Genomic DNA, 27102 nt, shown 5'->3' on the forward strand with positions numbered 1-27102 from the left:
GTTCTGGGCCAACAGAATTACCATTTTTTGATTGCATCATATAAACACATCAAAAAACAAGCATCTTCACCCTCCAAAGTTTATTTAAATCCCCTACCTTTCCTACATAGAGTGGGTCTGTACCCATGTATTCTTCCAGCACAAAGAACTGATTCCACACCCAGCTGCGTTTGGTTCTTGTCCTCCCTGATTGAAAATAGGGCTTTGACCTGGACCTTGTGATCTCTGCTTGATTCATCCCAGAAAGACACAGGAAAAGAGCTAGTATCTGAAGAAAATGGCAAAACTCCACTTTGCCCAACTTCATCTTTTTTTTTTTTTTTCCCTCGGTGAAAGAAAAAACCTTGACCAAAGCAGGCACAATTCCAGTTGTCTCAGTAGCTCTAGCTTCCGGCAGGGTGTCAGCTGGGAGTCCAAAGATGATAATATGCAGAGTGGCTGGTTGGAAGATGTCACCACTGCTGAATAGCCTTCACCAAAGAAATGGTGTAATGGGTACCTATCCAGGAAAAAGACAAGAACTTTGTCAGAATTTTAATTTTTTTTAGAGAATGCAAATTCTTTGCAGCTTTCACATCATGCATGAAACTGTTTATTCATTACTTTTCTCCTCATCAACACATAAATACACATAAATCTCTCAGAGTTTATAGCAAACTTCTTGGATGGCATTGCTACTGCTGATACAACTGTATTTATAGCCATAAAGTTTTCTCCTAAATGTTCTCTTAATACACTGGTTTCTTCCAGTATAAATGCTAAAATTGTTCCTCTTTAAAATAATCAGAGTAGGTGTAGTTATTTACAGATTTGATATTTTCTCTTCAGTCTGCTATGGTCTGCTTTACTTGCCATTACTGTGATATAATTACAAACCAGATAAAGGCAGCAAGTTGTAATAATAGAAGGGGTATATCCTAGCTGTACTCTCTCCCATATAACTCAAAAGTGAAATGAAGGAATATAAGATGAATCAGAGCAATTTGATTGATTCTTAGTCACGGTACACCAGATGCTATGATTTGTTCTGATCTGAACCTGACCTAGTAAAAAGCCCTGAGTCTCCCCACTCCATTTCACTACATTCCCAAAGCAAATGTCAGACACTGTAAGAAATATGTTAGACTACTTTATATATTTATACCGAAATATGCCCAGAAAGATCAGAAGATAATGTCATTTTGCATTTTCAAGGAAACCTTGATTTAATTACAAATGGTTTTCCAGAACTAACAAATGTAAATCAGTTTTTATTTAAAAATGTAATCATTTAATAACTCATATGACTTATTAAAAAAATATTTTTTTTGCAAGACAAACTTCAATACTCAAACAAAACTCTTTTCTGTCTTTTATGACTGTGAGTCTTCTCTGCCCATGTAAAAATGTATACTTAGTATAATGTTTTTAAAAGTATAAATTCTGTCAGTCGCAACCAAACATAGCTTCATCTTTTGGAAGAATCACCAGATAAGCAAAGCTGTTTCTTATACAGACATCCTTCTTGTCCAAGTGAGCAATAAGGGAGAAAAGAAGCATTTTCAAAGTGCCAAACATGAAGTGGAAATAAGGATGAAATTAAAATAGATAACGGCATTAATTTGGAGTGAACTGCTGCTACTTAGGAAGCCACAGAAGAAAGAAGATTTCACCCTTTATACTTTGAATTAATCTAAAAAGGCTAGACATTAAATCACATACACATTAAACACTCTGGACTGATTATCATAGTCCTACCCATTACTACTGAAACTGAGTGAAATGCAATATCCGCTATCTGTTTTCAGTATGTCAGGCTCTTTCAGCTGCAGAATGCCTGTGCCTTGTGCTGCCAAAGGTACCTAGAGGGCAGAAACATGAAACAAATAAAAAGCTCTTCTGATTACAGACTGTATTTAAAGCCTTTTATTGTAATCCCTTCTGTGGTACTGCCCTGCACCAGAAAGGCTTTGCTTAGAGGCTGGTGGGATAAACCACAAACCCACTGAGCGTGTTTGCTAAGCAGCAGCAATTTGAAAGCTTCCAAATAGGAAAATCCAGTGTCTCCCTACAGGCAAAATGAAAAGAATAGGCAAGCCTTACCTAAAGACCCTAATTTTGAAAACATGATGCTACAGTTATAAAACACATCACTCTAACATGGACCAAAATTCTTGCCACATCAGGATTAACAAGGTTTCATCCTATTTAGAAGAGCCTAGTTTGAAATTATTAATCCCAACTAGTCATAACTAAATTTTGATCTGGCCCTTTGGGTAAATCATGACCATATGACAGTAATTACTGAGAGGGTTGCCAATGAGTGTTAAGGAAGTAGCTGTGCATTTGCCTGTGATATGTTCACTTCCTACTGCTCTGTTCAACTACAGTGTTGTTCGTAGTAGAGGCTGTTTATGCATCCTTGATTTCCCCTCTCTAAGTTACATCATGTTAAAGACATCTGATATTGATAAACTGTCAGTTTATTTCAGAGAGGCAGCAGATTGTTATTTAACAGAGATAAAAATACAAAATGGATTTTCTTAAGAAATGTCAGTAAAACATTTACAATATGTTAAAGTCTTTTCACTAAGCAGTTTGAAATGCCTTGTTCTTGCTCAGAACAGACATTTCAAACCTAGAATTGCTCTAACCTTTATCTCGAACAGTGTTCTCTTATATCCTTTCTTTTACACCTGCAGGAAAGTATGAAAGCCACCATATGGAGTGCCATGGTCCCCAGCCACACGCCACAGCACAGAACTGAAAAATGCACCCAAAATACCAACTGAAAAACAGTCCATATGCTAGACAGCACAATCTGATGAAAAGCAGAATAGTCACACCTCCTGGAAAAAAAAAAAAAAACCCACGTTGTTGTGGTTTATTCATTCTCAAATACTTTCACCACACAGACTCCAAAATTCCAATTATTTTTATTCAGCTGTGTGGCAGCACTTTCTGCTCTGAAACACTCTTTCTTCCTTTTTTTTTCTTCTTCAGGATAAGTATTCCTATTCCTCTTAAAGCCCCTTTTTTAGGTTTTTTATTTATAGTTCTTCCAGCACACTGCCTTTTATATGTGATAACCTCCAAAAGCAGAAGTCTCTTGTATTTAAAATAATTTCTGGTTTGGGAATAATTTTTTATTAAATTGCATTTCATCACCTTTCTTACTGAGATGGATGGATGAATGGATGGATGGATGGATGTATAGATAGATAGATAGATAGATAGATAGATACATACATACATACATACATACATACATACATACATAGACACACATTTTATATAGATTTTTTGGATTAATTTTTTCCAAGCATAACTAGCACTTCAACATCACCTGTTCTATGATGTCAATAAGTCCACAAGACCACATAAGCAACATCACAGCATTCATAAAATTGAAAACTAAGAGGTATTGTTGGCGGTTTTTCCTTCATTAAGTCACAGCTTGAATGTTCAGGGTTGCACTTGCAGCAGTGGATAAAACTAACACTGACAATGACAGAGGGTATTCAGTACTCTGATTCCAGTGGCTTCACTGTCATCTGTGTTTGCTGACTTGAGTGTGATGGCAAAACTGGCCTGCGACTACTTTGTACTTTTAAAGATGCTCTTTTACAAAATACTATCTCTTTCTGCACAAACAAGATTCAGAATATACAAAATGGAGAAATATTTACACCTTTAATTTGTATCATTAACTACCCTAGAATAAAAGGGTACCTTTGTAATTTGTTTCTGATCTCCCAAATGTTACTCCCCTCCCCAGATAGGGGTAAACCAAGTCATATCTCCTGATTCACACTTTGCCATCTTAAAAAGTAACTTAGGTCTTTAAAAATAAAACTGTCTGCTAATGTATTTAAAGCATTAGGCTCTAGCTTTCACATCTCAGCTTGTTTTCCCTTTTTGCTTTACATGTAGTTCTGGCAATCACAAATATGAAAACTACAATATGGTGTGTAATTTGGAGAGTATGTTATGTGATCTGTACAAGGTAGCATGCAAGGTGCATGTCTTAACTGAGCAGTAACATGCTGTCCAAATGAACAGCTGTAAAAATAAAAAACAAAACCACAAAACCCAAAAAAAACCCCATAAAAAATCCACTAGATTTCAAAACTCTCATGTTTATGTTGTTAAATAGCTGGTTGATACATAAAACCTCAGACTGAAGAATACACATTTGAAAAAAATATTAACCTTTTAATTCAATATACATCATCAACCTTACATTTTCCCCCATCTGCTGTACAAAAATTAATCTATATTTAAGCCACAGTGTACTGGCATACACTACTAATCTGAAAAATGTTACTACTCCACCAAAACAATCTGCTAATGTCAAAAAGACACTATTATGCACTGTCTCCAAGGGGCAATCTTGATTTATTGAAAACATTCAGATCATGAATAAGATCCTAAACTTAAAGGAATAGTCCCCCTCACTGCAAGCAATTAAGGGTAATTAACACCCACTGAAAATCTCTCTGAATATTTTGCTTCACTCCATAATTTCTAAAACAACTCATCACATCTAGTGTTCATTGTTTGCATGTCACAATGAGCACCAGTAGATAAGGACAAGTTTTAAGTCTCAGAGATGTCATCCTGGAAGCTCTCCTTCCCCACATCTGAGATTTCCCCAGCCCTGTAGGGCAGTTTGCTGAATGCTCTTGAGATCATCTTTGCACCACCTAACCTTTGCAGCCAAAATGCAAATTCCTGCAGACTTCTGCTTGCACATCACTACCAGTGTCACAGTGCCAGCTTAATCTATGAACCATATCATTTTCCTGTCAACCTCTTCAACCCAACAGAGGATTTTGTCCTTCAGCATATTTTGTCCCGAAGTGTTTCTAATGAGTAAAATGCTTCAGGAAGAAGTGGAAATCCAAACCCTTTTCCATTACTAAACTCCATCAGTTTGGATTGCATTACTATAGTTTGAAATCTCACTGTCAGCCACTCATTGAAATTGTAACTGAAGAGTTTATCACTCCTATTTTACTGCCTTCTCTTCCCTCATCCTCCCTCCTGCCCCATTATACTCTTTTCATCAAATTTCTTCAATTTTTGCAAAAATTGCAAAATTTACTGTGCAAATATGGACCTTACTGACTGAGCAGCCACCACCTGCTTGTAAATCTTGCATTAGCTTGGTCAACAATGCACAGTTATTCCAAGGGGTTTTTTGGTATTTTCTCTACTTCAGTCATTCAGTAAAGTCAGAGCCAGGGTGTTGAAATAATTCCAAGGGTGACTGTTGCCACTGGATCTTGAACCATGATCCCTTAAACAAAGTAGAACCAGCAGGTGAGCCCCCTGACAGCTGGACTGCTCTCACTGAAATATTTATGCTTTGACATTCAATTTTACAATGCCCATTGGACAGGGTGCTACATTTAGTGGCAGAGAAACTTCCTCTTTGTTATAAGCTTGCAGCTCCTCCATGTCACACATCCTAAATATTACAGGATACTCTATCACATGATGTGGTACTTGAGACAAAAAGGTTTTGAGAAGATAACATGTCTAATTACAATGTCGATTGCAATGTCTGGCTATCACTTTTTTCAGACAAAGAAAAAAAGAAAAGGAGGGTGCCTTGGAGCAAGTGAGGTGGAGACCCTGTGATGAAATGAAGCTCTGCAAGTCAAAGCAGTATGATGAAACCTATTAACTCCCTGTGCCAGATGACATTACAACTACAGACCACAACCTCCTGCCGCTAACTGGCCTAAATATTCACATGGGAGATCTGTAAATGTAGTGCACATCCTGCAGTCTGCATCTGGTTATCAAGCAAAAAACTATCATTGCTCCAAGCATATGGCACTGTTACACTAAACTGGCTCCAATACCCTCTGACTCAGGTGAAAGGACCTGATGAGATGACAGAAAAACACTAAGCACACTGCAAAAAATTATATGGCTTTAAAAAATCATAAAGAAAACCAGGCAACAGCTTTTGGTCCTTTATACTGCTCTGCAGTTGATCATAATATTGCACGTGTCTAGAGTACTAAATTGTTTGCGTTCTTGGTAAGTTTTTCTTCCCCATGCAAACTTAGCAGAAGAAAGATCTTTTTTTTCTAATATCATTTTCACCATGTGAAGGGGTTTTGCTGGTTTTTCACCTTGCTATGGTGCATTTTAAAGACCTAAGCTGCTGGGAAGGATTATGCTAATTTGATCAGTTATTGAAAAGAAACACCAGCAGTATTTTTGGATCTGGGACCAATCAAGGCAAATATTTAAATTTCCACAAGCTCAATTTTTGCAGCCTCATTTCAGCTAAAGAACGTCACATAATGCCTAGGGATGACTTTCTTGCAGAACTGCTGAATTCCCAGAGGAGGCACTCCTGCATCACTGCTTAGAGTTAAGCCTGGTTTGACAGGAAGAACTGAAGTAACCATCTATTTTATGCATCCTTCCTCAGATAGAATTTAATGATTTTTATTGCCACAAGAAAACAATACCCAGTAGTAGCATGAAAGCGTACATGAAAAAGAAATATGTGTGATAAACTAAAGGAAAAGGAATGGCTCAAGAAAGGCCTTCATTGAAGAACCGCTGAACAGATCAGATACTGAAGTCAATAGACTGAAAACACACACAAAAACTTACTAGACATCACTAGGACTAACTTCCAAGAAGTATATTCATCTGTAAACCGCTTGAAGTTTAAAATATTTTCTATTTTCATCACATATCAGAGTCAATTTGTGAGTTGAATCCCTTTGAGAAAAGGCTTAGGCAGGTTTATAGCGAAGTAGGAATATAATTTGGACTAAAACAATAGGTCCTGCATTTGTAATGATTTTCTTCAGTCAAGTCTCTGACTGCTGAAGAAAGATAGAAAAATGTGGGCATGTGTACGTACACACAGTCATAAGTGAAAAGAATAGGTGAAAATCTATGTGGATATTGTATCCATTCTTCTCATCAGAAAATTCACTGTTAATCTGCAGCTGTACAAATGCTTTACAATTACCCTTTTACATGAAAAAAATAAGAATATTTTTCTACTGAATCAATAGCAAATAATCAATAGTGCCTTGCTATTAAATCAATGAAAGTAGACTTAGGAGAGTTGTGAGGCTGTCATCTAACTTTTAACACTATTCTAATGACCCACACTAACCTTTAATTACAGTAAAGTCTCCCATTATAAGGGTGAAATGTTCCTTGATTAAAACTGCAATCTTTAATGGCTTTTTGCAAGAAAATAGGTGATATTACTGATGTTTATATTTTCACTCACATTAACTGACACACATTTCTAACATGCAGTGGTAGCTCAGATGATTACCTTTGATATATTCCTAATATTCCTGGTAGTTTTAAATCTGTATTGAGTACTCAAACCCTTAATATTACTTAACTTCATAGTAAAAGCTGTCAGAGTTAGGCCCTCCCTTACTGTGGATTTTACTGCAATTGGTTTTTGAATTTTACTTAGCCTTTCTTCATGACCCTGAAAAAAGTGTGTGTCTAGATGTCTAGATTAGATCCCCTGGTAGTTGCAGACAGAAAAGCTATAAAATTTTGTAAAAGGACTTAAAAATAATAGCACATTTGGTCTCTGGATAGTTCTTTTGGGTTTGTTAAGTGGGTTTTGTGTTCTTTTTTTCTCCCAAAGATGGTAACACACCCGTTGCACTGAACTAGCTCTAATGAGGCACAATTACCATTTTCAAATATCCTCACCTCACTTCCGCATCGTTAAAACTGTTATAATATTGCCGAGAAAAAATCAGCATCACTTTACAGCTGATCTTTATCTGTTGACCTGTTGTACCTTCTGAAGCTACATAGTAAGCAAACTTAATTTAGTTATGCAACTTTCATGCTACTGTCCATCTGAACAGCTCTGCACCTGGGGTTATGTAGACCCACCTTTCTCAGAAACAAAGTACCTAGCTTTCATCAGTAACAATTCCCTGCAAACTCAAATAATGTATCACAGAAACAATTAGCAGATATAATAAAGATAGAAAAGTAAAGTCATGCATCAACGCCAAAGAGAGAATGTTTCAGAAACTGGCATGCTCAAGAGTTTGGCTCTTTTATGTATTTATTTTTGTGTCCTGGAAAGGCAATTTATTTTCTGCAAAGCTGCACAATTATCTATGTTTTAGCCGAAAAATTGCAAGTCAGTATGTCTTGTTAGAGAGACTATGAAGTATACTCTGCCCTTTCAAGTCTCTGGTTTGTCATGAGCAAGTTATCTATCAGAACACAAGATTTTATCCTTGCAAGAGGGAAAGATGAAAGTATCAGCATTTCAATTCCCAGAATCAGAGCACATCACAGTTATCCATCTCCCATCCTTTTCCACACCCCGGGGAAGGCATCGTTTGTAGAATCTTGGCTCACCTGAACTACTTCACCTTTTGAAAGCAGTATAAAGGCTAAACTGTATCTCAAAAAGGGATATTTTTTGCCTCTATTAGCAACTAGAAGTCTGAGGATCCAGATGACAACCCTCTTGCTACTGGTGTACACAGCCTATCGTAGGAAAGCAGGACATGCCTGTGTGTGGATATGTGGATGGATTGGGGGACAGGGCGGAGGGGGAAGGGTCAGCATCAGCCAAGCACTGCAGAGCTAGCCTTACTAGCTGAATACTAATCAAAGAAACAGCTCCCATAATTTCAACATTTGCAAACTCTAGAACATCCTTGACATAGAAGGACAAAAGCTCTGGGAAATAACTCAGGAAATTTCATTGTCTATGTAAAATTTTGCACTGTAGCATCACTGCCAGGCTTCAAGCCAAGCAAGACAGCCGCTTTGGCTTGGCAAAACGGACTGAGACTGTCAGGACTTTGGGCTGCCTATATTTTGCAGAAGTCTGTGGTCTTCCCTTCCCTTCCCCCACCCCACTTCCCCACTTGTCCGTGAGACTTCTCCAAAGAGTCAAGAGTGATGCTATTGTTCTCTTATGTCTAGGAAGGTGTACACGCGCCTATAATCCCGGTGCTCTCACTTTCCACCGTTTCCCCACCTCACCAGGTGTTGGCTGCTCCCGCGGCCGGTCCCAGCCGCGCTGGCCGGGCCGCCCCCAGCCCGGGGAACGCCAAACTTACGGCCTCGGCCGCGCCGCCCCCGGCGGCTCCGCAGAGCCGCGGCTCCGCTCCGGGCAGGAGCCGCTCCGGGGAGAGCGGGCGCGGAGGAGCAGCGCACAGCCCTTTCCTGCAACTGCTCCGGCCGCCCTCTGCCTACACGGGAGGGGAACGGAAAGGGGAAGGAAGGCGAGGAAAGGCACAGGTGCAGCCAGCACTTACCTGCTCTCCCTTTCCCTCGGCTGCCCAGCGCGGTCAGTATTTTAATTCCAAGGGCCGGCGGTGCCTCCGCGGCGAAGTGCTGGCGGGATGCTCCCGAGGTGGGGGGGGCTGCGGGCGGCGGGGCGCCCACCGGGCATGGGGGCTGCGCGCCCGCCCGCGCACTCGCCCGCACCCGCGGGGATGGGAGCGCTGCCGCTGCTCCGCTCCTCCTCCTCCACGGCGCGGCGCGGCACTGCACAGGCAGCCGCTGGGCACACGATGGGAGAAGTGGGTGCCGGTGCCAAGCCCAGCTCCGACTGGGTGCGGATCGTGGCTGCGGGAGGAGGAGGAGGAAGAGGAGGGAGGGAAGGAGCGGGGAGGGAGGGAGAAAGCAGAGGAGGTGGGGATGCTGCTCTGGGCAGGGGATATCACGGCTCGGTGGCTGGAGCAGGCTGCCAGCTCCGTCCGAGGGCACGCGGAGGCGGCGCAGGGACTCTTTGTACCTCCCGAATACCCAGCGGTGGCTATTGAAGCGGGATCCAGGGAGCAAGCAGCCTGCCCGGCCCCACTACTCCCCCCCGCCTCTTCTCCTCCTCCTCCTTGACAGGATATACAGATGGAGTCCTTTGGATAAAAATCAGAAGCCGGGCTAGGGGGTGGGGCGGGAACCAATCTCTCTCTCTATTTGCATGTGAAACGGGGAGTTGAAGGAGAGACTTCAATTTTTTTTTTTTAACTTCTCCCCCCTACAACCCACCACGCAATTTGTCCTACAAGCTGCGACTGAGCTTCCGAGGCGTGAAGAAAAAGTCGCAAAACTAAACCGAACTTGCCGAGTCCCTGCTTTCAAGCTTTGCCCTTTCAGCCTGCCCGGCCTGCCACTTGTGAAACCCACGATCCCTGCCCTGGCTTGTCCTCCTGCCTGGCGTAGGGCAGCTGAGGGATCGGGTCGGGGTCCCCTCTCCTGGTCCCCGGGCGGAGCACGGAGCCACCACCGACCTGCTCGGCGGAGTTAAAAGCTCGCAGCCCTGCTGCCCTCTGTCTCCCTAGAGCTGCTGTCACGCCTCCCCGGCTACTGTGTGTAGTATATACAGTATAGACAGTATCCTGTGTATATCGCCGGGTGGCGGTGAGCGTAAAAAGTGGAAAAAAAAATACGTTGAATAAGTAAACCAGGTGCTTTCCCAGAATAAAGGGTAGAGAGAGCGGAGTGTACGCACCGGCAGCAGAAGGCTGAGTGTCACGCTGGGGCTGGTGCCCTGCAGCACCCACGCAGAGCCCAGCGACCCCGGGGCTGCTCGGGGCAGCCCCTCTGGTAAATCAGTACCCGCTTTGTTCGGACGTGGTCCGGCTGGGAAAGCGGCAGCACAAACTTTCTGCCTCATTTCAGCACTGCTGAAGCCGTTTGGGTCTGCAGCATGAAAGAGATCTACAACTGAAACGTGAGCAGCCAGGAGTCAGCACGCCTCCTGAAAGAAAAAAAAAAAAAAAAAAAAAAAGCAGGCGGAGGTTCCAAATGTTGGCAGAGCTGCTGAACTGACATTTTTCACGGACAAAAATATTTTTAACATGTACTGTTTTTAGAACAATGGGCTGTACCAAGGGCAACTGTAAGAGATGCACCTTGGCCAATGTCTTTTGGTTTATATTTACCAGAAAAGCATTTTCAACATGATATAAGCAAACTAATAATGTGAATATAGAATTACTTTTCATTTCTACTATGAAGTGTGTTGTCAACACTAATAAAATACTGTGCAGATAAAGTCACTTCAATAAGAAAAAAACAGCAACAAAACAATTGGTTTGGATCACAAAGGTTTTTTAAAAATAATTTTAATTTCTGAATTAGTTTATAGTCTTTGAATACACAAATGCAGCATGCATAACTATTTTAATAACTGTAATATGTAACTGCTGTGTGTTTCTTGTTTTTAAGCTTCACTTTCAGATGTGATTTCCAATGTCACCCTTCTAATCAGAGGGAGGCAATTCAACATCATGGCATTTGTGAACTGAAGTAGTGGTTTAAAGAGAGCAACGAGAAGCAATCTACATTATCCAAGTTGTGGAGTGTCTGAGTGCACGGTTCCAACTTAATAAGATGTATTCAGGCAAGAAAATCCTGAAACATGATTGCACACAGTTGCTTAAGATTGTAATTAAGGATTCGCCTTTCCTTTGTTCCCCTTCCCCCAATCCCTAATTCATCTTTTACAAGTTAATCAAAATAAGACTCTCTACACCGATCCTTAGAGGACAAGGTTCAAGGACAGATTATCTTTTTTCTTTTTTTTTATCATGAAATGTCATAAATACCTCTGCTTTATCTTCTTCCAAATTCATTCAGAGATGAAACCATGAAATGTTTTTTATCACTTAATTCAGTAGCTATGCCTTCAATGATGAAAACAGAACAGTTCAAAACAGAGAAAAAAAATCTTTGTTTGCAAATAGGATGATATAAAAAAAAGAATCTACAAGAGGTCATGAGCTTCGTAAACTTCAGCAAATATCCTCAAACTTTTTATTTGCTCTTCAGGTTCAAAAGAGAGACTAAAACGTTTTACAGTCACTTAAAATAATTATAAAGGAAGGACTATTTCTTATTAATTTTGATTCTGATCCAGATATTACTAATAGAAAAATAGAATAGTCAATTATCACCCAATTAAAAAGCTTTCATGTGTAGCTTCACAAAGTATTTAATGACTTTCTTCCTAACAGACCTCTCCCAAGGATATACTTTATGTTTCAAAAATTTAGTCCTTCAAGCAAAACCTTTCATTAGGCTGTGTGTCAGTAAAAATATTTGAACTTATTTTTACTCTGTTGAAAATAGGATAGATATCTTTGCCTTATTATTTTTCTAAATGCTTATGTTGTCATATCAAAATAAAATGTATGAAACCCTTTGACTTTCATGGGAGCAAAACATTGACTCTAAGCAAAATATGTGACTAAGCAGACCAATTTAATTTCATTGCACAAGCAGAATAAAATATAAAGAAGCAATTATTCTTAGTCACTTTTGGCAATCTACCATTTTTAGTAACATAAGCAAATGTATGTTTTTTAATACAATTTGTTCTTGACTGTCTTGATTGTGGGTTTTTGCCAATGAGTCAGTCCATTCCAAAGCATTGACTGGATCATTTTGGCAGGAATCCACACCTACAGCGCCGTTGTATTTCTTTCTAATATATTCTGTAGTGCATTTAACCATCCTGAGAGGTACAGGTGTAGCACTTCCAGAGGAAAGTACAGTTTGTACGAACAAACCTCGGACCATGCTAGACTGTCTCTTAGGTAGGTGCTGTAAAGAGTAACTGCAGGCATCAAAACACATCGGTACTGGCACCTTTCCCATCTTTTCACTTCTGGAACTATCAAGGATGCCTCTTCACATTACAAGTCACATTGCTGTTTTGTAGAGTGGTTCCATAGGAAGATTTAGGACGACAAAACCTGAAACTGCATGTCCTGAAACATGTTCTTCAATGCTTCTTAGACAGTGAGAGCTTTGGTGGCCACTGCTTATGAAGGATTTTGACCAGAAGCACAAAACAAATTGGTTTAATGGTTGTATTCAGTCCCCTGAACCTCTGACTGTCCCTCTATACTAATATTTGTATCTGTACACTCATTATACATGTTCTGAAAAAGAGCAGTGTCAGGTAACTGCTACCTGGGTCCTGGTAATTCACTGTGTGGGAAGAAGCAAGTTCTATTATGTGCTCAGCAATAGCTTGTGGAGTTCCTTCAATATGAAAATGTATTACGCTCAGAGGCAAAATGCTAACTTTTCCTTTTCTTAAAAATTTATGTGGGTATTGGTCTTTCATAAAGCAAGTAGTTGAACTTGCACTTTACTATCTTTTTTAAAGAAAAACATTTCTTAAGACCATTAACACATGGTTTCCCTGTACAGGTACGAGTGCCTTTGTATGCTACTCTTAGCTAACCACTTCAGTTGTCCAGAAATAATACTTACAAGTGGCTATAATTCTGATGTGAGTATCTTACCTTCTGTATCACAGGGGAAGTCACTGTCCACTGATGTGGTTATGCTAGGTCTGATTCCAGTCTAGAAGTGAGCAGTGTTTTTTTCTTCAGTCTTCTCTTTTCCTCATTTCTATAAATAGCAGAAGGCAAAAAACTAAAGCCTATTGAAATTGAAGACACTCACAGCCTTTGACAAGATGTTTAACAGAAGGGTGTCTCTGTCTTTCTGTGTCCTTACAGTTATGGCTTATTTTCCTATTTAAACTTTGACATTTTTGAGACAATTTCAATGTTGTCTATATTCTAAGAGTGTTTTCTACCCAATGTAGAACCACAGGGGATGTGCCTAACAAGAACAAGTTCAACGACCTGTTCTTTAGAATATATTTTGCAGAATATTCTCTAAAGATATGCCAGTCAAAATGATATAATAATATGAACTAAATTATAGTAAATAGTAGTGGTGATTCAATTGGGGAATTTATGAGGTCACTTTGTGTATCCACAACTACCCATTCTGCTTAGGAAGTGTTACCTTATCAATTAAACATTACCATCATGACTCCATCTGTCCCTCTTTGGCTCCTCTCTATCCTCCCTTGAGTTTTCACAGTCTTTTGATGACATATTTGTTCCACATATACTGGCAAATCTGAATAACTGATGTATTTGCAAGAGTGATATTCTTCAAGAGTAAATCTAGTTAATCTAAGTCAATGTAACTGTAAGAGTAATAAGAAATCAAAGTTGCCTGAGGTAATAAAAATGAATGCAGTTAAAAATGATGCTTTCAGGAAGAACAGAGAATAGCAACAAAGGGAGTTGTAGGAAGGGAACTTGTAAAGTTAAGAAGCTCTAAACTGAAAATAAGTTTGTTTAATCATAAGGAAGCTGCAAAATTAAAAGATTCTACTATTGAGGGTAATTTTTTAGTCACACACCACTAAAAACAGCACATCAATAAACAAATTGAAAAACAAAAACATGTAAATAATTTTGAAAATGCCACAGGATGATGGCAAATAGCAGGTAGGCTGTCAGAAGACTGAAAAGAGAAATGGAGAATTTCATTATGGCCACACAGGAATGGACTATTTGTACAAGCAAGGATAGATGGCTTTAAAAAGCACTAAGACCAGAATGGAGGCTGTGTGGCCAGGCTCCAGATACTATTCGTCATATTATAAGTGGATGTACCAAGTTAGCCAGTGCTGAGGTACAATACAGAGTGACAAAGCTGGCAGTGTGGTGCAGCGAGAGCTCTGCAAGAAGTATGGATTACCAATAGAGTAATAAAACAGAAATCAGCAGCACACAAAGAAAGGTGCTGATAATAAAAGGATTAATATTATTTTAATATATTAGAATTAAATAAAAAGGGGAGGGTGTGGCTAAGAATAAGAGATAGGAAATGAGATGAGAGGATTAAAAGGGACACAGAATCATTAAAAACTATGTTATTCTGTTTCATTTAAGAATGTTGTCCAAACAAAAAATGTAGTCAGGGAAGCAGAAGAAGAGAATCCAGTTTCTGGATTCTCTGGATGGAGAAGAGCATGCAGAATGCCAACTACTTTTATATCCTTGGACCTGCACTGACATTAAAATGGTTCTAAGTTAAACAGTAACTCTCTTATCAGACATCATGTAACTCTTTTATGAGCACCTCTTGATGAAAAAAATCATTCAAATTGTGTTCAAAAAAGTACATGAGTCTCAGATTTATGCGTCATGATGGAAAGATCCTGCTGGTGGAGAAGAAGCATCACTCTCCCTAGAATCAGCACTCCTCTCTTTTTTTGATGTATGCTGAAAAAAAAATAGGTTAGATGCATTTCTGCTGTATACTAAGATAAGTTCTGCCAGGCATTCATACTGTGGTACAACTGATGCAATTTTTTTCAGAGGAATTGTGATAGAGAATCATAATTTGTCTGATTCCATGAAAAGCTATACATAGGAAGTCAAATTTACTTCAGGTAGTTTTGCATGCTTCAGGGAGATTGCTACTGTATAGCATCCATCAGAAAATCTGCAGCTAAGTTACTTGTGAAAAATGTCAGTATATACACAATTAATCCAGTAACTTCCCATACATAGCAGGATGTCTATCTTCAGTCACACCTTATAATCTTCATCAACTATACAAAATTAATATGAATAATTCCTCCACTGACCTCTAAACCCAAACCAGATGTCAGTGTTCCAATGTGATTTGTCAAGACAAGCTTGAACACTTGCACAAAAAAAAAAAAAAATCAGTGATTACAGCTGCAACTTTAGAAGACTTTTCTGAATAAATGGCCTGAATTATGTATACTTCTGTATCATAACTAATATTCAAGATGGTCATAACCTTCCCTGTGTGAAAACTTAAGCTAAGTAAGCAACTTTTTTATTATTATTTGTAGGTTTTTCCCCCGATCACAGCAAAAATTGGACACTCAGAAAAACCCTCCCAAAACTGAAGACAAAAAAAAAAAAGGCAAAAAGTCCCTAACAACCCCAAAATATATTTTCAAAATGTGGAGTATTATAAGCACACGGAACACTAAAAGAAAGGAGCATGCTGATGACCCTTCCTTTTCCCCTTCAAACAATCCAACTTTTCATGTCTGGATGTCAAACAAAATGCTAATCTCCTCTACCTGAATATTTATGTAGAAAGAATTCTACACCAGCATGTAACCAGTTGTATAGGAAGCAGGTGGAAATGTCTTCTAAGCAAGTTAAAGAAAAAAATGTCACTATCTTCATCATCCTGAACTGCCCACTCTCAAAATTACTTGGTGTGAGTGCTGAAGGAGACATAATTTCATATGTCAATTTTCTACCCAGCTAATGTACCCATCAAATTTTTTATTCCTTAGGAATGACAACTAAGACATTACTTTTATACTTAAAATGTTAAAAGCCTGATAAATCCCTTAATCCTATCCGCCTTCTACCTTTCCTTGGGATAGATTCTGCATTAATTAAAATCAGTGGGAAAACATTGTTTAGTCAATGAGACAAAAATAAGTTTTATGAAAAAGCTAAGTTATTGTTGGTTTGAAAACTAGCTCAGAATAGGAAGCAAAATATTTTGTATCATTCCTGCAGAAAGTGGTAGAAATCTTTACAAGTCCCAAATGGTGGAGATGAAGATACAAATCCCAAAGCATTACACCAATGGTTGTGCTGCAAGAACAAAACCAGAGCCTGATCAATCCTTATTTCCTTCTACTTCTACCCATGGCTATATGTATAAGGGAAAAAAAGGGCCAAGGGCAGATGAAAGAAAATAGCAGTTCTGTGGAACTTGCTTCCTCCCACACTTAGCAGATTAATAATGCCCTCACACGACAAGTAATTAATTCAATCTCCTTCACTATTTTATCATATTTCTTCCAATCTGGAGGAATCCTTTAGAGATATCAGTGCTGGTCACTGGGATGCCGTGCCCAGTCATTCAGTAACACTGACCTTGGTGTTCCCAGCCCTGCAAGCCTTCCTTTTTCAAAAGTACTGCTTTTGTTTTCCTCTGAGTCATATATAGATTGTCATATATATTTCTGCTGGGAACTTTCTGGGACAACAGATTTTTTAGGTCAGTCAAGGGACACAGAGCACAAGCACCTTTATCTCAATATGAAGTACTACCATACATATGTATACTAATAATTTACTACACACATGAGTATAATACACACAGGTCAGCTACTCTAAGACATCCCATGTCATGAAGCTTGTGCTCATCCATAGATATTCTTCTTGCTGTGAATTTAATGAGCATGGCCTGAGCAAAACAAAATTAAGTAAAACTGGAAGCTGCACAGTATTTCTCCTTGAGGCTTCTAGCAATATCTTTTGTGTCTACAGACATGTACTTAAAACAAGCTTCATTGCAAATATATGTACTTGAATAAATCTTCTAGACTTCCTCTGAGTAGCTTTTATTTAATTTACTGTGATTATCCTCAAAATAGGGGAAGGCTGATAAGAATGACTTCATATATGGAATGCAACATACATCCTCTGTTTCAAGGCAAACAAAAGAATAGGTGCCTTCTGAGCAGCAGACACCTGCAGGAGGATAATATACCCACTAGTTACTCAGCTGCTTCATCTGTCATTTTTATGAACGCATGTCATGGATGGACAGAGCAAAATTGTCTGTGAAAAGCTATGTGAGGAAAAAAGGGAGAGAGAAACAGGTAACTGCCTCTTCCTAAGTGCTGGATTAAATTAATGTTTATGGGGGAGATGGGGAGAGCACACAGGAAAACAAACATAAGGAATAACTTTGTAAAACGTCTTTATACAATATCAGTCATCTCAATAGAGCTAAAATGCTGCAGTTGCTCCACTGCTATTACTAATTACTTTAAAAGATAAATTGATGTGGAAATTAGAAAGTAACAAATGTGAAGCCATCTTAAGTATAAATTCCTTCACACTTCTTATTAACTGTGGTTAAGATTTTAGTCATGAAACACCCTTTAGTTCAGACAATAAATGCAAAGAAAGGAAAATTTAACTGTTCTTCAGGCCCACTGAGCTCTGTAATTTGCAAAAGATTTGTTTTCTGACACTTTCACCAGAAAAAGGGGGAGTGGGGGAGGGAGTGGAGAAGTATTTCTCCAAAAGCATTCTGACCCACAAAAAGACCCAACTGTATGTGTTGGGAAACATGTCCAAACACTTCTCTATTTAAGCCTTTCTTCTCTTTCAGTAAAGTGTCAGTAGCTCTTTGAATAGCTATTGGCCTTGGCCAAGACCCTAGTGAAAGGCAACAGATGTTGCTAAGATTGTACCCAGGCTATCCTCTATCCTGTTTCATTTCTGAAAGGGAAAAAGAGAGAAAGGGAGAAGAAGACTTGCATTAAATCACTGGACCATTTTGTACTTCAGCAAATCTGTTTGCACATGCTTGACTGGCCTCACCGAAAAGGCTGAGCCTTTTGCATTCAGACTGAGGTCAGTCCTAATGCTCTGTTCAGTGGTCCACACTCCTTTCACTAGGAGCAGCTGCCTCTGATTGCTAGAACAAATTGAGGTGATTCAGGCCACCAGCAGGGCCACGGTGCAAGTGCTTTTCACCAGAAAGGGAGGGAAAGCCTTAGAACAGGACCAACTGGGGCTGTCCACAATAAACCGTAGGATTAATTTGATACAGTCAATATTAAGACATGCTCTTGCTGAAAAGTGGGCCATAGTGACATAAACTACAAGACAGTTGGACTGAAAGAAGAGGGAACAAAGTGGTGTTCAAACATTTATTAAGTTACACCTAATTATTTAATTGGGGAACATTTAAAATTGTAATACTGACAGTTCGAGCTTGGGAATGACTTGCTGTTTAACCCCTGGCAGAATATTCTTGATGTAAGTGGGATTCAAGATCAGTTGCATCATCATCCCCCTCACAATATTGTTTGAAACATTGAATGAAAGTTCTCTAAACTATTTCTGTGATCAGTTTAAAGAGAAGAATAATTGACAGCACTATTTAATACCCTATTTATAAAACGGTTTCAGTGACTGGAAGTGGCTACATAGCTGTTATCAAAAAGGAAAAAAAAAAGAACCAAAAAACAGAGAAAAAAAATTGCTATTTACTTATTTTAAAATTCTTTCCCATCTATGAAAAGAGATAATAGCACAGAGCAGTCACTAGAAGGGAAAGGTGAAGGCAAAACCTTCTCCCTTTCCCTGGTTCAGGCAAGCTCCTGCATTATTTCCTTCAGTCCCAGCTATCAGATCACAATATTTTATGCTGTGTGAAGGATCAGGCCAGCAGGTTTTGAGTCTAAGGCCAAGCAAAACTATACAGTACTGCATTAAGGCACGACACCAAGCACTTACCACTTCAAAAGGAAGCATGCTTTGATGCCTCTGAAAGGAAAGCAAAATCTCTACAGATAGGTAATTTTAGCAGACTGGTCAAAAAAATGAATGCTAATGTTAATTCATAAAACTGTGGATTTAAGATCAGGGGAAATTAGGAATTACAGCATTTAGTCTGGCTCTGCATGTAGATGGAATGGCTGGGTACAGCACTCGGCCTTTGAAGTAGACTTATCCAAGAGGTAGCTTAGTAAGCTGAAGAAGAAAGATCTTACTATTTACTTAATTAGCAGATATAGAAACAGAATTTAAGAGAAAATATATGCAAAACCCCTGCCTTCTAACTAAGAAAAATTGAGATATAGAAAAGGTTCCAAATAGTATACTAGAATCTGTGACACAGGACTGCCCAAATACAAAAATAAAATTTAGAATATATTTAAACTTCTTGATTTATGGACAAAAACTGAGGTACATCTCAATCTTCCTTTATTAGCATTTCATCCTAATTTTTGCCACTGTGGTCACACAGAAAAATAGAAAAAAAAAAAGAGAACTGCGCTTTCAAAGGAAAGTTTTGAAAGAAGATTAGAAGGAGTTGTATCTTCAGCAGAAAATTCACTTCTTTTATTTTCCTTAAAAACATTAACTAAGTAAATATACATATAATAAAATCTTCATGCCACTTCTTAAAACTTTCTTTTCTTTAAGGCATTGCATATAATGAGTGTATGAACTTTGAATAGCTGCATCTGAAAACTCATTCCCAATTGTAATATGCAGTTTTCAGCTAGGCAAGGGGTGGAATTGTGTGTTTCAATGTCGCTTGACAACAAAGCCAGCTGAGACATTCCTCTCCTCCTTCCTTTCTACCCACGGTGCTGGCATTCACACATGTGATGTCACTCCAGCTGAACAGTCTACAAAAATAGGTCAGTTCAATTGTTCAAGTTAAATCAAGCAACAAAAAACTATAATTTTTCAATTAATTTTTTTTAACATGTATTGCTTCCCTGATCAACTTCACAGCATGAATCCAAATGTACCTGTGCAGAACAAAGAGTAGGGACAAGAGGGCAGAAGCAAGCAAATTAAAATTATACTTTCCATTTCCTACAGAAACTTTCCAAAGGTTTCTTCTTTGGGAAGCTTAATTTGAAATGTATTTGGGCATATCTGCTGTTTTATTGCCTGGATTTGATCTCATTCTTCTAGTTGGGTATATGGTCTTCTGGCCTTCTCTTCTGGTCTTTTTCCAAGCCTCTGCCAAGTCATAGTTTCCTGACGTACAGATGTCAAATGAGAATGGGGAAGGAATTGAACTTTACCAAGGTCTTCAATGCCAGGTTCTGGAGATGGAAATGGAGCCTTCTGGGATTAATCTGACAAGAAAGATCAGAGTCACTTCAGCATGCTTCTGCCTACACTTGCCAGATTTACACAGCATGTAAGCAGGAATGTATGACTGACAGTGTCAAACACTGCTGAGGAGAACAGTAGAAAGGGTATGGGCATCCGCCAGTTGTCAGTCTCATGTGATACAGGCTTTAATAAGATAGGCACCAGGGTATAGAAATGGACTAGATTCATGTTTGATAGAAACACATTCTCATTTGGGCTTCTACACAGTTTCTTCTTCTGTATAAAAGAAAATAAAATAATAGGGAGTGTACAAGAGTTTGTGTCCTTTCTGGACAGCATTTCCTAATTTAAAAAAATAATATCAGTTCATTCATTTTGAGGGTACTGGCCTCAGTATTCAGGTATGCCCATTGTTTTGGTGACATACAAAGGCAGAATGTAGCCTAAACCCAAAATACTCAAGCCCTAAGAATTTAAGCAGATAAGGTAATAGAGAAAAGAAATTTTAAAGACCTCCTCATTAGAGAGCATTCATGAATGGTTATTTCTATGCCATGTTTTAATAAAGTTACCGTTCATATCATATCAGTTGTGCTGCAGGCACTTTCAATACTGAAAGGAACAGGCAAGAACCATACAGATCTAAGTCTGAGCTCCTGTATGTGGATGCCTCCTAATTGGTATAGCACTGACCCAAGGTCTATAAGAATCTCTGATGAGTACAACATGAAAAGGAAAAAAAACTACAAAGCTTATTGTTACAGAGATTGTTACATTTTTAAAGGGTTGGTACTACTTGGGATAGTTAACAAAATACATAATAGAAGCAGGCAATATAACTGATTTAGAATTTCAAGAGCCTTTTGAAAGATTTCTTCTTTTGAGGATGTTAAACAATGAGAGGGGATGATGCACAGTCATGTCATGGATTAAAAAACTAATTAGGAGACAGAACAGAGAGTAGGAATGTATTCCAGCTCACAACCCAGAAGTGAGTGATTGTTTTCACACAGCAGCGCCAGAGCAAACCTTATTTGCACAAAACTGCACTCACTGTTCTGTAAATTAAAGAAAATTAAAGAAATTAAAGAAAAAATAAATCAAAACACTATTTCAAAACTTCTTTCCTTTTTCACTGTAACTGAAATAGAGTGATTTTCAATATCCAAAGGATACCATGAATTTTAGTTTTGTTCTTAAATAGTTACCTGGAAGAATGAAGTATAAAGGAAATATCAAGACTGGCATAGCATTTCTTTTTCTACTTGAAGCAAGATGATGAAAACTGAAGGGAAGTGCTCAGCTCTGAACGTCTTTCTGCAGGGAACTATACTGGTGGTAGACGGCATGCAAGATGATGACCTGACTAATTTCTTGTTTACATGTGGTATATCTATCTTGGCATGTTGGCAAATCCAGGGCTATCAAGAAGACTAGACAGCAGCTCAGAGATTTCATCCACTATAGATCTATGGGAACACTTCAGGGCAAATTATGCCCATTTTATCCCTTTCTAGTCCTTCATGGAGTTCCCTTCAGAAATTATAATTTGCTAACCAGGACCTCTGGCACCCATTAGTATATGGTCAGGCTGAAGGGATGGGAGATCCTTGTAATGCCACGGTGGCTGCAGAGGATACCCCAGTGAGAACTCATTACCTCAGTTTGGTTTGCAAGCCTCACTCTGTTTGGTCCTTGAGGCCACAAACTGCAAGTGAAACCTAATGAAGTTAGGAGCCTAAGGTAAGGAACTTCTCAACAAAGAAGCTTTTTACTGCACAGGTATCTGCTATCCTCCTTCTTTTAAAAATTGAACAGAACCTGATAAGAGATACAGTGAATATAGACTGAAATGCTAACAAATTAGGATACTAAAATGCTAACAAATTAGGATACTAAATTAGGATTTAGTATCAACTTCAGGCAGGTTTTCACTCATTCTGGCTTGTGCAGTATCATTTTAGTCTCTTGCCAGTATCTTTAAGGTCTATCAAAAATTATCCAAATGAAAGACAAAACAAAAGATGAAGAGTTTTGATCTTGATTTAGTTTTAAACCCAGAATAAAGAAATTATTTATGGATGAGATGATTAGCATAAACACAAAGTTACGCCGCACTATAATACTCTGATAGAGAACTAAAACATCAGAGAAACAGAATCAGAACACGGATGCAAAATAGTTGACTGAAAATGTGATCATGGATAACAGAGGTAATGAAAGTTTTAGGAGACAAAAGGGAGCAAAAGGTTGGAGTTTGTATGCACACAGCATTTTTATTTGAGAAACCCTTGCACAATTGTAAGAGTTAGGGCAACCCACTAGTTAACTCAATTGCTTCCTTGTACAACTGCCAAAATCCCTTCTTCACCCACATCTACTTGGAGAACTTAGGTATTTTTCCACACAATACATAAAGTACTATATTTTTGTACATAGAGACATATTGAAGTGCTTCATGATTCAGGGTTGAATCTCTGGTTGCAACCAAAAACATATCAAAAATGGAGGCAGATTATGTGATATGAATTGCCTGTGGAGAGGGCTCCAGGACTTCAAAGCATCTGACACTGACCACTTTCTCAGATAGTGCTTCTTCTCAGGATAGGCTCTGAATGTGAATCAGTATCACAATTCTGGTGTAAGGTAGTCACAGAACTAGACACAATTTCGCAGGAACACTTCTAAGTGTATATAGTGTGAACATGGATTTCCCATCTTTAGCTTTCTAGACCACTTCAATGATGTGCTCTTTGGCACAAGTTTTACCCAAGATGGAAGGCTGTATCTGTTACTAAACAATTTTAAACGATGTATTGTGAAAGTGGGAAACAGCTAAAGAAGTTGCATGATATTATGGTAAAAATAAGTCTGGTATTATGTAATGCCATGCTTTCTCAAAGCACTTTGTAAGCATGAGCTTACAATACTTAATAAAGTATACATTAATATTATTTTTTATTTTTGAATTATCCTTAAATATTTTACTTGAACAGACAAGAAAAAACTGCTAATGATTTCTTATAAAACCCTTTTAAAGTCTTCACCTTCCTTTTTGATGGGATTAAATCACCAACATCTTAAAATAAAAGCATTTCACTGTTGTTGAATTTAAATATAGCTCTTACTTGGCAGCCAAAATGGTACCCTCACCAGTTCTAAAATCTGACAGTCATGTTATTTTAATTTTTTTTCATTATCCTTCTTCTTTTGTATTTATCATATTTTGAGATTTGCCTAATCCATACTTATAGTTCCATATGTACGGTTTTGTATCTATGTGTGTATGTGCATGTGTGTATATATATATATACATATATATATATATATATAAATATGGATAGTTACTTCTTTACTAAGTCAAAGATCTCATTGAAGTCAAAAATAATTTTATTAGCCATAGTGTAGAGTTGTGTTTGCACTTTATATCCCCTCGTAATGGTTTGTCCCTCCATATCCCTTCTTTGTATCTGTTTGGTTCATCCGAGCTTTCCCATCAGCACCTGTATGCCCATCAAACCCCAACCCATCCCCCTGTCTCCTCCCAGGTGATGTGTCCATCACCTGGTGACCCTTCCCCTTTGTCCAGACCCTTCTAGCAGGGTCACCAGGTAACTGGACCCTGGTTGGGACTCCTCCCCCACCCCCTCCTCAGTGGTCACTCTGAGGCCTTGCCCCCAGAGAGCCACTCCCATGTCCTTGCCCCATTGGCTGCTTGGGTTTCCCTGCCCCCTATATCTGGCTGCTCTGGGCGGGGTCCTCCCTCTCTTGCTCTGGATGTCCTTCGGGGTCAGATGTGGCCTGGGATCTCTCCAGGCCCTCATTAAACTTTGGAAGAAATCCTGAGGGAGAGCACCTCTTTCCTTTGCTTGTGGGACCACCTCGTCTTTGGACTCACGAGGGAGCTTCTCCAAGACTCCCGGGATCCAAGGAGAAGTTCCTTCCCTCTGCCCAACTTGCCCCACTGCCCAGCTGGCTGGCACCACTGGAGATCTGTTCCCGTGGATTCGAGGGGGAGACGCAGCACCATAGAGTGAAGACTTAGTATGCAGATTTGTCCCAAAGACAAAGTGTTTCCTAAAGTAATATTCCTCAACTTCCCCAGGCAACATAGGCTTGAAAATGTCACTGAGTTGAATATCAAAAAACCCAATATCACAAAAAATTAAGAACAAGCTCCCTTCCATTCCAGAAGTTTTCATTAATATACTAATTTACATTCAGTATATTTTGACTTCTCTCCATACCTTATGAAGTACCTTATGATTCTTTATTTGGTCTTCTTCAAGTAAAAAAAAAAAAAAAAAAAAAAAAAAAAAAAAAAAAACCCACAACAGTCTGTAGGATAATATGAGATTAAGTGATTAAGTCACCCTGAGAGAACATACTTCTTAAAATGCTTGAACTGTGGTTTTAGACCAGTTCAGAGTAAAACACTATTCTCAGTTTGATTAGACTAAAAGTATAATCTGGATACTTTTCTATGAGGAGGCAATTACAAAGAGGATGTAACGATTTACCAGCTTAGAGACCTCTAAACCATTTTGTGCTCTTACCTAGAGTATACAAAAATGTTTGAATATTGTTTCAAATAACATATTTATAAAGAAAATCCACTTTAAAAGGTAATTCCTAAAAAATCCCTACAGTACAAGGTATATGAAGTGTTAGTTAATTAATATATCAGTACTCTGGTGTACCAAAATAAAACTGATAAAATTTGTCCCTTCAGTATTTTGCCACTGTGGAATACCTGAGGGTTACACAGGTTAGCTGACCTTCCCATCAGACACAGTGCACTCACAGAATAACTGCAGAAGAAATTTGCTATAGATTCCCATCCAAATATATTTAGCCCTTAGTGGTACAATTATTTGATCTGACAGCAGTCCTTATATTTTGAAAAAAAAAAAAAAAAACATAGGAAATTAAGTGAAAAGTGCACTATAATTTAACAGAATAAATCTATAAAAGAAGACTAGGAATAAGTCATAGCTCAATTATGCTGCAGTCTGTTAAACATCTTAACATATAAAGAATAAGCCATGAAAACTTGCATGTCTAATAAAATTAATTTTGAGTGAATTTTGAGTTTCTTTTCCTGAAACTAAATTCTGAATTTAGCTTTGGTCACCCAAGTAATAGTTATAACATCCTGAAATCTTTATAGAGAGAGAGATTAGGAAAACTTATTTGCATGAAGTGGAGTAAGAGAAAATATTTTTAGAGTTTTTTAATTTCAATTGTTATTTTCAATTGATAAAAATATTCCCCTTGAAAAACCTTAACAGTATTTTTCTAGTTGTTTTATATTCAGTAAATACAACAGTCTTAACATAGAAAAGGACCCAAAAGAACCCAAAGACCCTAACTAAATTTATTCTTAAGAAATAATATGGCTACACAGAGCCACTTTGTCCCAAGCATGATCTGTAATTAAAGAGATGATGCTTTTTGCAATGCTTTTCAAAAGAAAATATATTTTAAAAGAGCACTTATTCTCAAATGAAAGGAAGAATTATGCAAAAAACCTGATGTCTGGTGAGGTTACTACTTTCTTAGAGGCATGACGGAGTTGAACTGGATACCAAATGTCCTCTATACTTTCAAAAATCACAGTCATCTATCAGACACTGAAATGTATAAAAAACAATTAAAGTGCTCATTTATTTTACTGTAATGTGGCATGAAGAAAACTTGCATAAAAATACATAGTGCTATCTTGAAGAATAAAAGAATATTTTAATGAGGTATACAAACAGCCAAAAGAAATCTGTGTTTGTAAGAAAAGTATTGACAGAAAATGAAAGAAAAAAAGAAAGAAAGAAAGAAAGAAAGGTGGACCTGAAGGAAGGATTCTCTATTTATTATTTAGCAATAAAGTCCTTTAATATCTACAGCAAGTTTTTAATTCCCTGGGTGCAAAGTGATAATCATAGTAAACTGTGAATACATAGACCTCTCAGCTTTATGGCTGGCTGGAATGGCCATTACAGCATTACAGCTGTACAACAACCATGTGTGCTACTACCATGATTTCTAAAACTAATTTTAACTATATGAAGCACTGTACTGATTTGTTAAACCTGAATCTAACTCTGTCTCTAGCAAAGCTGTTCCTACTTAGATGTGCTTGTTGACAGAAAGAATGCCAATACTATGAGATTTACAGGTTCATGAAGATGCAGATGATACTTCATTTCTTAAAATAAAAATGCCTCATTCAATTCTATACATCTAGGGAATACATTGCACACTTTGCTTTCAAATTCTGAAATACACATTGAAAATTAGGAGAGTAAGAATATGAAAAATTCAGTTAGTTGCTTGGTTCATCACCAGTAGTTCTGAGATTTAATCAGATACCAAAATACAGTCACTTTTCAAGTCAATTTACTTAGTTTAGAAGAAAAATGCATCAAACTGATCTGCTTGGATGTTACAAGTTAAATCAATAACCCTACACTTTAGAATTAATGTAGATGCTGAATCAACACAAGGCCTATTAAAATAAGTGTAAAAGGGTTAAATTGCAACACATTATAGATATCTAAATGCATTCATTAGTTTGCACATATAATTTCTCAAATGAATGAGTGGTATGCAATTTGTTGAAATAATTCTTCAAATAATGCAAGTCCTC

The 27102-nt window shown here is 38.2% G+C and overlaps 1 protein-coding gene across 1 annotated transcript in view; it reads right to left on the minus strand.

The window, feature by feature from the left end:
• Positions 1-9424, minus strand: part of CDH7 (cadherin 7) — a 91173-nt gene extending 81749 nt beyond the window's left edge. Inside the window, exons 1-2 of the mRNA XM_002187051.6 lie at positions 9285-9424; positions 98-499 (exon numbers count right to left, since the gene is read on the minus strand). Of these exons, the coding sequence (XP_002187087.3) occupies positions 98-307 (210 nt within the window). The 5' untranslated portion in view covers positions 308-499; positions 9285-9424. The remainder of the gene's footprint in view (positions 1-97; positions 500-9284) is intronic.
• Between the last annotated feature and the right edge of the window lie 17678 nt (positions 9425-27102).

The sequence above is a fragment of the Taeniopygia guttata genome, chromosome 2 (genome assembly GCF_048771995.1).
Source record: "Taeniopygia guttata chromosome 2, bTaeGut7.mat, whole genome shotgun sequence".
Lineage (NCBI taxonomy): Eukaryota > Metazoa > Chordata > Aves > Passeriformes > Estrildidae > Taeniopygia > Taeniopygia guttata.